Raw genomic sequence first — 11,948 nt, forward strand, 5'->3', positions numbered from 1 at the left:
GATCACATCCTGAATGTCTTTATAGTGCCTTTCAAAATCAGTCACAACTCTTAAGCTTCCATTAGATTAAATGGTGATAATAGGTACTTTGGTCAAAATAACATATAAAATAACATAATAGCATATGACCAAATGTGAAACATGGTGGTGCCTGTTCCATGCTGTGGGAAGTCTTTTCTTCTGCAGGAACAAGGATGCTGGTCAGTTGATGAAAAGATGAATGGAGCTAAGAGGCAACCCTAGAACAAAACCTGCTAGATGCTGAAGAAGATTTGAGACATAAGCTTCCAGCAGAACCACCACCCTAAACCTACAGCTACAGCAGGTAGCTAATGGCTATCAGAACGTAATTATGTCTCAGTCAGAATTCAGACCTAAAACTGACTGAGAATCTGGAGCAAAACCTTCCACCATAAGTTTACTGTTACTCCTCATTCAGTCTGACGGAGCTTGAGCTATTTTGCAGAAGAATGGGCAAAAATGTCAACAAAAGGATTTCATTCTTAAACTCTTTAAATAAAAAATTTCTTTAAATTTAATAAGGTTTTGGTTGTAACATGAAAAACTATGAAAAGTTTTGCACATAAACATTTAAAATACACTCAGTACTCTGTCACTATACACAGTATGGTTCTTTATTTTAAAGACTGAAGAACATGGTCAAACAGTAACATTTCAACTACAGTCACAAACTTAATTCCCACTATGATAAGGAACAATGGAAAAGACAAGATAAATAGTTCTCGGTGACATTCAGGCATTATCATACAAGATAAGTTAAATACTTAAATACATAACTTTCTTTAAATACAAAAGTATAACATATATTCACGAGTGCACTCAACACTCCTCACACCACAGGGAGCACACGTACATCTTCACAGACAATAAGACAACTTCTACAGGAAGCACCTCATCCTACCGTCACTAGCTCTTCAACATTGAAATTCAAGTTGTAAAAAAAAAACTGTCAACATGATTGTATTAAAGTGCTTTCCTGTGACCCTAAAGAAGAACACGTGACACTCAAATGTGAAAACAAGTCTGCTGAGAAACTAACAGGAACATCACATCCTATGAATCTTAGTCATGGATAGCCTTGAAACACTGTCCGTGGTCTCTAACCGGAAGGCGTTGACTGTGGTAGGGTTTGCTAACGCAACTCCGTATGACGCAATGTGTGACGTCCCAAAAACATACTGCGAAAGCAAAACAGTGATAAGGCAAAACTCATCCAAAACACACTCATCCAAAACAGCCACATAGAATGGCTGAAAAGTTACATTTCGAGAAAGTAGAGAGATGTTTTTGTTTGTCATTTTAAAAGCCGTTTAATGATCTGTCACGAGACATTGATAAGCTCCGTTACAGCAGAGAGAAAGGCACGATTTACCTTAGTGAGGCTTTGAACACATTAGAGTTAAGACCAAGGAATCGCTGGCTACCACGATTTGACCAGGGTGGAAAAAAATAGATGGAAGATGGAAGAAATAAAGACAGTGGAAAATACATAAAGAACATGGTATCATATCATGTGGGTCACATACTGTAAGGCCACTCAGTCAGTCAAGTATTTCCAGGTATTTGGTGAGATTTTACTAATGCTGTTTCAAGATTACAGAAAACAATAGAAACTAAATAGAAACATAATAATAATAATAATAATAATAATAATAATAATAATAATAATAATAATAATAATAATAATAATAATAATAATAATAATAAAATGAAATTAAATGACTCTCTTTCCTATTCAAACAGTACTCCAACTCTATGAATCTATGAAGGTTTATTAAAAAAGTTTACATCTAATACCAATACCAAAGATGCACCTGTCAGAGTTTTGCAGGCCAACACTGACTTCCGGTTTTGACTGAAGTCTGACCTGTTGCTTCAAATTTTAACTGATTCTACTTGTTGATTCAAGCTGTGTCTCAACCTTATGATTTAGGCAATATGATGATTAGGGTGTGGAAACATTAGGATCATAACCTTGGCCTCATGATGGGCTGGTGACTTCTCCAGATTGTTTCCCACTACTTGCCCAGTTACAGCTGGCATAGAGACTATATTCTATGCCAGCTCTATGACATAACCCACTCACTTGGTGGTGGTTTCCTTAAACGGGATTAAGTGGGTATAGAAAAGCGAAGGCTGGATGGATGAGAACTTTAAGACCCAAACAAATTATACCATAGTGGACTAACAAGACCTTGTTTCCCAGCAATTTCTGGTCTATCATATGCCCACCATTTCAGACGCAGACATAAATAGAAGACAACAAAATGTTGGGGCATGCATTTTGCTGGTGCCTGGCTATTTGTGTTCATATTTGAAACTAGGCACTGTACAGCTAGCATTTTGGTCAGCGTGGTTTTTGTTTCAAACCCACATCGTAACGCCATATTACATAGTTGGGAAGTAAAAATGAAAGTAAATGGATTTTACTAGGGTGTTTTACCTATTTCTGATTTGTCTACTTTCGCATCTTTGCTGTAGACTCGACTTGGATGACATAAGAGACTCAGGAGTTTAACTTTTTAAGTTGTTGAAACTATGAAGCCTAACTTCATCTGCTAGTCCACTAAACAAAGAAGCTTGTTGATACATTTTTAAAAAGTTATTTTTCTGATTTGATCTAACTGCTAAAATACTTTTTAAAGTTATTTCTAGCATTTCATTGTTTTCACTCAAACAATTAAATTCTAATCAGACTATAGTGTTCACTTTTATTTTAAACTGTGTGAAGCACAAAATTGAAACAGAACTTTTCTTGACTCAGTAACTAATCCCTGCATGCTGACTCTTATTTTCCTTTTCATGGGGTCTTAAATCACAATGTTTGCTGTAAGTCTTGGCTGTGGATGATCTCAGATTAAGTTCAGCTACAAACTCAAGGTCTGTTGTGGTGATCTGAGTTCATGTTAGACACAGTGTATGAACTTCAAAGCTGATGGAGAGGTAAAAGGGTTCACTTGACTGTTGAAAAGGTATTCAGGAACAAATTGATTTTGACAGTCTCCAGTTCATGGTGCAGCTTCTAATCCACAATTAGGGCCTTAAGTGTGTGATCAGTGAAGAGCAAAGGAGCCAAAGCTATGAAATTCAGTTGGCAACAAGTACTCCACTGAATGGCACTGAAGACACAGCTCAATTCTTACTTTATCCAGATTAAAATGTCCCAATGTCAGCTTTTGGCTTCCTTTTAGTATTCAAGCTGACAAATCCATAATGTTTAATGTCCATTTTCCTTTGACGGAGATGGTCGAACCTTGGAGTTGATTTGGTCCGTTCTGATCTTAAAATTTAACTTTAAAATTAATCAATCAAGTACAAACAGTAAAATCAGGAAACTTCTAAAACAAGTCAAAGCTGACTGTGCACTAGATTAATCCTAAATGCAAAAACTAGAACTAAGACAATTAAAAGACAAACACTGACAGACCTTCTATGGGGCTACCTAGCTCATCCATAACTATGAGGGCTCCTAGGGTTAATGGGGGATGATTCTTCCCTGCCGTTCTGACCGATGAGCTGATACAGACGGTGGCTGAGGTTTTGTACTTGGCAGGTTCCCAGGACACACCCCACTCTCTTAAACTGGGGATGCTGGTGGTGGTTTCTGCCCCCTTTTGAGTGTCCATGGCCACGAGATCTCTTAGCCCTTCTCTTGATCTGAAAAGCCTCATCAGCCTGTGTCCATGTCAGGCCAGGAGATGCCGTCCTCAAACCGGACGTCGGTGGGTGCCTCATGAGGCTTAACATCCATTTATGGAGTTTGCTTGCTGCTGGAGATGCTGGGACAGTGTTGGACTGGCCTTCTGAGGGAGTGGAGAGCTCCTTTTCCTGGTCGATTGGTTCTTTTTGATGATTCAGTCTGGAAAGAAAAAAAGCCAGAAAAAAGGTGTTCTTTTAGGTTTTTGAGTGGATTAGAAGAAGAAGAAGCTGAAATATAAGTGGATTAAGTAAACAGTAGTAGCAAGAAAAATGTTCAGCTAATCAGAATCTGAAATGGCCCAATGCAAACCTTGAATGCAGACATTCATGTAATACTTGCCTTCAACTTCAACATTTCAGCAAACTGAAGCACATCTACTGCACCAAGTCAGCAGTAGAAGTCTCCTCAAGTATTATGGCGCATCATGCCAAACCACAAAAAATGCTAAGAAATATTTTGAGGAACATTACAAAACCTCAAAAACTCCTGACACGGACAACGCCTCTTTATGGGTGGTTAAATTGCTGCCCATTTTCTGTACTTGCTAAGTCCTGTTAGCTGCACTGGGGAGACGGCAATACCATCAAGGAGGTACAACCCTAAGCATGATGCCAGTCTGTTAGAGACCCAGAACAGAAACCCATATTGTCGTGTAATGTTCTTTTCATGTCGTGATCAGCTGGAATGTCCTCACACAGAATGGGGAGTTGAAGTCGTCCCACTAATATCAGTCCACTGAGACACATCGAAAAGTAGTCACAAGCGAGTAACAACTACAAACTGTAAGGGATAAAAACGGATTTTTGAATGACTGTGATGTATACTGTTAGAATACAAAGCAAAGCATTCTAGCACACACTGAGGGTCATGATCCAAAGACACACACAGAAGCACATCATCAAACCAAAGAAAAAGAGACCCTGAGATTCCCAAACCAGACACCCTCCTTTCTGCAACTTCAAATCCTGTCCACAAACAGACCAATCACACTAGAAACTGGTTATGACAGTATGCTGAAATACAAACACAGCTCATAAGATCAGTATATCTTCCCAACTACATAATATTTTATATCACTGAGTAATATGAATGGGTTTCTTTTGAAATAAGTACAAATTTTAGTAATGCATGTATATCCTACTGTTTTCTTTGTAGGGTTAGGATCAGCTAATACTGTGAAACTTTTAGTAGGAGTACCAACATCTGTTTATCTTTTGCATGTGAGCACAACTTTGTGCATTTCAACATGCCTGTCTCTTAATTGGGGCATAAAAGTAAATAGCCTTTTGATGCCTTCAATAGCATACTCCTGAGTCAGCCTTGGTTGCTAAATGTTTTACGTCGCCACCTGATTATTGTTGGTTTTTAGTTAAATAGGCAAGGGATCTCATTATCAAGAAACCTGATGAGACTTGTTTCAGTTTTCCTGAAAGGTTCCAGGGGAAACAGAACAAATATAAAGCAAACCAGTGGAGCTTTAGCTGTTCTTGTAGTGAATCTGTGCACAGTAACAAGTTCCTTCATGTTAAAAAGGGTCTGTTTTTGATGTAACCATGTTATTTGGAGATCGCTTGACTTTTCGTTGATCCATGCATGAAATGTGTTGTCTGGAACGTGGACCTTGGGACAATTTCTCTACTAGAAAGAACACGGTCAGCAAAGCAAGCAGAATGTACTGGCCTCTCAGTAAACAGTGGAAACATCACTACCATCTGTTCGTTGTTTGAACAACGGGTATCGTTCTTACAACTTGACCTGGTAGCTCATCAATAAGAGTCAAGCCGCTGAGTGTCTAACTTATCACCACCAATGAAAAAAGGGTTGAAAAAAAATGACTACACCTGGCAGACGAGAAGTAAACCTTCATAATTCTGTTGGAACATTACAGCTGAGCAAATACATCATATGTTTGCTTTTCCAACTACAAGAAAAATTTAGCACCAAGTTGTCAGTGACAGACACCACAGCTGTTCTAAATATACTCAGTAAAACGCTGACTCAACTCAAGCACTCAGACTTTACTCCCACTGAGTGGCTGAAAACTGTGTACCATTGAGATGCTGTACAGTAATCTGGCACAAAATGGAAGGTCAATGCTATTCAAACAAGTATGGTAGCCTGATGAGGACTCAGTTGCCAAAGACAAGGCTGTTGCTGGAGAGACGGTTGCATAATGGGATGCCGCAGACTATTTTCAGATCAGGCTTGGTGTGTCATGGTGCCACATCACCCATCTAAACAGTGGGACTAGTATTTAACTTACTGGACGCATGTCTTGTTTCTGCAGTCACCATTGCATATTGACACTGAAATTCATTGTGGATTTAAATTGGTAATATTTTGTATGACTCATACACTGACTCCACTGTTGCACAACACAGAACTACAATCTGCGGTGCTGATGATTCTAGCCCTGTGGTTTTGATAGTTGAAGTCAAAAGTTTAAACTAGAACGAGCATCTGAAGCCCTGTGATCAATAAACAAAACATTCAACCACATCATCAGATGAGTGCTGCTTCTCTTACATACACAGCACATGTAAAGTCACGCCTCTCTAAAATGGGTTTCCATGTGGAAAGCAGCTCTTTATGGGTGCCAGGGTTGGATTTTGGTCTAAGAAGATAATCCAGAATGGAATTCTCCCCGTTTGGTCACTGCTTTCACCCTGCTCAACTGTAACTTTTCAGTCCCATGCACAGAACGCTGAAATACCTAACTTAAAATCCTTATATTGTTATTATAATTATTAATTAGATAATAATTACTATGCTAATAGTAATTATTATAATTAATAGTTGTAATAATAATATGTTACAGGACACACCCTGTGTGAGATTAAATCTGTCTGTTTCTAAAGGTTGTCTGTAGCTCACTCTTGTTTTTCCCCATTAATGATTTAATGGGAAAAAAACATAACGTCATGTGACCTCTCATGACGTTAAACAAACCTGGACTACAACATAAGCACCCAGACTGAACTGTCATGTTATTGTGCCCTGATGCGAACACACTGGGGCCCAATAGGGGTCCAAGTGCAAATCTGTTTGGCATGTCCTTCATCTCAAAACAATGAGTTGTTTAATCAGTAATCTGTATTGTAAAGTGCTCAACAACCAAAACACAAGTTAGCTTTGGTGGCACACCAAAGATATGTACTAATGCTAAAATGTGAGTGAAAGGTCATTGTTCTTAGCTAGAAATATTAGCTAAAATGGGCAAGTTTTGACATATTTTAGTGAGATAAATAAAGATAAAAACTGGTTAACCTAAAAGAAGACATTAAAAAAAATACTTCAGCAGAAAATGAAGGGTATTTGCTGCATGTGATCAGAAAAACATGCAATCACTCCTAGTTTGGCAAGCGCCAGTTCTGCATCTTAAGTACTTCTTTAGCATTACCTTATCAGGTTACAGAGAGAACGTGGAAGGAATGGCAGAAATCCACCCAGTGTCTAACAGGCGAAAGAAATTTAGAATAGTTATGTCTGATGTTATTCTTCTGTCAGCATGTGATATTAACAGGACATCATGTGCTCAATGGAACTGGGAGTAAGAATTTAGTGACATAATAAGAAAGCAATGGAACATTTACGACCAATTATGCTCGAAAGGGGAAGTAGCAGACTGGATCAAACTGGGAAAAAGACACGTCTTTAGGGATAGAGGAGGGATTAGGACTCTCTTGTTAAGCAGAGACAAGATGGACTGAGGGGATTAAGGTGCTGGGCAGGTGAAGGTTTCAGCAGCAGGTGTTCAGCGCTCGCACACACAGTGAGCTCACATCAATAGGCAATGAGATGAGATGGTGCTGGGTGATAATGCTCTGCCTCCAACAGTGTTAGATCATCAGCACAGATGTTAGCTTTATTATTCTTCCAAACCCTCTTGCTTTATTGAGTCGGCCATGTGACATATGTATAGCGATGAGGGGATTTTTCTCCAACTTTATTATTTTACAATTGGACACCATAAAAGAGAAAAAAGATTTTCAAAATTTCCTGAGTTATCTACTGGGTTATATTCATATTCTTTCAGTCACGAAGCTTTTTCATTTCCTACTTCAGTCAGAGACTTTGTTCAAACTGGGCATTTGCTTTGCTTGCTATTGGCATCAAAGTGTAGAAAACTTTTTTAAAGTTACAGTTTCAAATGTACAAATTCAATGATACCATTCCTACAGTTTAATCCCTTTGAATATAAAGCAAGTGAATGAGTGGAATTTTCTCTAGATAGATAGAGAAAGGCAGCCTACAAAAAAGTGTCTGGAATCTAATAGCAAATAAATAATAAATACATGTCTAAAATATATATATATATATATATATATATATATATATATATATATATATATATATTTCACTTTCTCATAATATTTACTGCTACACTTAGGTCTATTACTTTTGAGTTGCTTTAACTCACAAATGAATGGAAATACATAAAAGTTGCCTCTAAAGAAAAAAGAATGCATCGTCTTATCAGACTCTACCAGTAGAAGGCGCCATTTACACGCATCATCAACATTGCAACACAAGTTTGTATAGCTGCTGACCCCGCGCACACATCAAACTGGGTCTGCAGGCTGTTACTTAGCGCTCTGGTTGTTGCCTAATCTCTTATGGCTGGGCTTTGTGACTAAAACCCCTGCAGTTTAAAAGGGCGGAAAACTACAGGTACCATTTATCGTCACATTCACAATAATCCATTATGGGACTCCATTCATGAAAGCAAACTGGTTTCCCCTCCTTGTGTAAGACGACGTAGAATATGTCACACGTGCTTTGGGGATTAAATGCGGAGGCATATAGTATAGAAAATACAATTCACTTCAACTTTAAATTCAGAATGTGGGTCATTTTTATACTGGACCTGCTAAATTGTAGCTTTTTTAAAATTAATATTATTTCACGTTAGAACTTAATCCGTGACCTCATCAAATGCTGTATAATTTTTTATAATAATAATAACCAGTAGTTTCGAACTATTGTGGTATTTTAAGCATTTCAAATATTCGCATTATTTTTTTATTTATTTTAATTATCACAATAATGTAAAAAAGGAAGAAAAAAAGTGTTTTATTGTAGACAGCTTTTGCCCTTGTAGAGCTCATCATCTGTAAACTGCACCACATAACAGCAACCACCTCCAAACACTCACACTTGTGTGACTCTTTAGACACGCGGGCAGAAAATTAAGAGTTAACCAAACTAGCAACAAACTTTAGTTAGTCTTGTTGCTAGTTTGGATCTGTTACGCACCACCACATCGGCAGAAAACCCATATTTCTAACTTCTTAAATTAAAAACAGAGCAATTGCAGAAGTAGCTTGTTCCTACCCATTCAGCTTTAAGGTTTCCGACTTGCAGCACTTCACGTGAACTAATTTGCCGTAAAGTAACAGGTGAGTAAATGTTTTTAAACTTAGCCAACCATGTGTAGCTTTGTTTTATCGTCTAAAACAATTGTATTAGTGTGTTATTATACCGACAACAGCAGCGGAAACAGTAGTAAAGCGTTATTAACCGGTGGTTAAGCTTGTCGTACCTGTTTCCGTCAGGACGCTCCCCGGCCGGTGAAGCCGACAGCTGCTGGAGGGAGAGCAGGCTGATGCAACACACGACAAGCGGGAGGAAGGACCGCATCTCCGGATAAGCTTCAACTTTGTATACCCTCTCTCTGCAGGAGTTGGAGGGGGGCTACCTCACCGACTTTCAGCCCTCCAAAAATGGGGGGAGAGCAATAAATAAATAATAATAATAAAAAAATTATAGCAAAACGTTGAAGCTGAGAATTCCAACTTGGGAAACTGGAAAAGAAAACAAAAGAAAGTCCATGTTTTTCTTTTTTTTTCTAAAAGACTATGATGGCAAAAGTATATTTAAATATAGGCATATTTTTTTGCCTTATACAAACTGAATTCTACATTAAACTTTTGTTTCTGCAGAAACAAAATAAAAATAGAAAATCTTTGTCTGAAAGATTACCTATTTACACATAGACCACACATTATGCAAAATAAATTCTTACCTTTAATGGTAGAGCTCAGAGTATGGAGTCAGTCAAAAGTCTTCTTATTCCCACGATTCCAATCCTGTTGGTCAAGATCAAGTTCCAATGTGAAGCTGAATGCTGACTAACATAGTGGATTTAAATAGAGTGGGTGGAGTTACAACTAACCAGTATTTAACATCCTTGGAAATTTTACTACTCTGCATTGCACTGATATAAAATCCAGGAGATGCTATAAAAATATTATAAATTGCATTCCATGCCCAAATGCAATGTAACTTCTATAACCATAAAAGGAATGAGCTAAAAAGTAAACCAGCATTAAATAAAACTGAAAGCATTGAAGGCTTTCTCTGTAAAAAAAAAAAAAAAAAAAAAAAAAAAATCAGCACAATAAAATAGTTAAACTTGCTGAATAAGTTTAGTTCTAAACAGAACTAACAATTGAAACAGCTAAAACAGAAAAAACATTCTGTGTGTTCTGTTTGATTTGACGCATACATTTCAAAATCCTTAACACATTTATTTACAGGCTACATTATGTGAAAAGAGACACATTTTCTAATTTTATAAGCTTACATCATTGATTTTCTATGGGATTGTGTATTTTTCTGGAAAAGAGAGATTGCTGTAAAAGTTGAGTGGTAGAAGAACCTGAAATCAACTCCAACAGGATCTTAAGAATGTTAAAGCTTTACAGTTTATTATAGTTTTGTTAAATTTGCTCTAGACTGAACATCAGCTGTAAAGTTTCAGTAATGAACTGCAGGTAGCTTTACTAATAGCCTTTAGTGGCATGTTGTTGCAGGTTGATTGTGAGGGGGTTGTCATTTATCTCTAGTGGTCATTGGATAAAAGGACACAGTTTATATTCTCGTTTCAAAAACTGGTATATTTCTGAGGACTTTTTGCTATCATAATCCACCATGTGAATGCTTATGAAATGAAGCTGCATTTTCAAGAAATTCTACTGAACCCCTCTCCAGTCCCTTATCATCGCCTTCAGCCAAGTGTTTAGCACAGATATGACCGGATGCAGGAATCTTCCACAACCTCCCCTGATGCTTTTGAGTTTTAGTCATGAGTCGCTGGGTGGCATCACTGTTAAATTCCCCCACATAAACATTTTATTGCTGTTGTCACTCTTGCTCAGTGGTTCCTGGTAGGAACTGGTCTATTGTTAGTATGATTCAATACTATAAAGCATGAAAACGTTGTTTGCATGCTATCTCATTGAATCATTCTCTAAGACAGGTAGGTACAGGTACGGTGCAGGTCTAAACACATTTTTCTCTACTTTAATGAATGACTCAGATCTCATATCGGCAGGAATTTTTTTTGTTCTATGTCTAAATTCTCTTTGACTGGTCTTTGTGCTAATAATAACATCTAGTGCTGCGTCAGAGGCTGGTTTCCAAGGAACCCTGATGAAGATGTTGTCAACGGTCTAGTCAGTGCAAACCTATTAATGTGGCTGAAAAAACCTAAACGTGATTGATTATCCAGTAGACTTTTGGTTGGTCTGTAGTTTTCAGTTGATTGATCCACTTGCTGATGCAATATATAGATAACAAACAAAACATAGTGACTCACAAGATGGTTACTCTGCTGCTAAACCAAACAGGTTTGTGGACATTAGTGACTGATCAGTCACTAATGTCTGACTTACTAATGTCATTATTGGCATTAGTAAGTCACTAATGACACAAACCATGGAGCAACACTAATGTCCACTAATGTCCACTGTGGACATTAGTGACTTACTGTAACTCAAGAGGAACCGGTCCAAAGTCAATGACCGGGTTCAATCACCTGGAGTTCCTCATTATGGGAAACTGTATGATAAAATGAATTAGAACTGCCAGTGAATTGTAGTGAATGTTACTGAATTTGAATCGCTGTGTATGATTGTGTATGATTGAAATGATGTTATATCTCTGGATTTGTTTGTCTTGTAAAGTGCCTTAAAATTGCATTTGTTATTGTGTGGTGGTACAATATTAATAAACTGAAGGTTTGAATATTTAAATCCAACATAGATAATTGTATTTCTGAAAGAATATGTTATGTGCATCTAGATGTGGAGTAATCAAGTAAAGTTTGTGGAATATATAAGTTGTGTAACATTTGTTTAGTTTGCCTCTCCATATTGTATGCTGCATGTGTAGGAAACATACTGGAGCTGGAAGAAGTGGCCAGGGAGAGGGAAGTCTGGGCCTC

The 11,948-nt window shown here is 37.6% G+C and overlaps 1 protein-coding gene across 1 annotated transcript; it reads right to left on the minus strand.

Annotated features, from left to right (window-relative positions):
* Positions 1-613: 613 nt before the first annotated feature.
* Positions 614-9,861, minus strand: adm2a (adrenomedullin 2a). The gene is made up of 3 exons (XM_008401526.3): positions 9,747-9,861; positions 9,264-9,525; positions 614-3,880 (listed from the first exon to the last, which is right to left on the minus strand). Exons 2-3 carry the CDS (start codon positions 9,359-9,361, stop codon positions 3,469-3,471), a joined length of 510 nt encoding a protein of 169 aa, XP_008399748.1. The 5' UTR covers positions 9,362-9,525; positions 9,747-9,861; the 3' UTR covers positions 614-3,468.
* Between the last annotated feature and the right edge of the window lie 2,087 nt (positions 9,862-11,948).

Source organism: Poecilia reticulata, chromosome 23 (assembly GCF_904066995.2).
Source record: "Poecilia reticulata chromosome 23, P_reticulata-male-v2, whole genome shotgun sequence".
Lineage (NCBI taxonomy): Eukaryota > Metazoa > Chordata > Actinopteri > Cyprinodontiformes > Poeciliidae > Poecilia > Poecilia reticulata.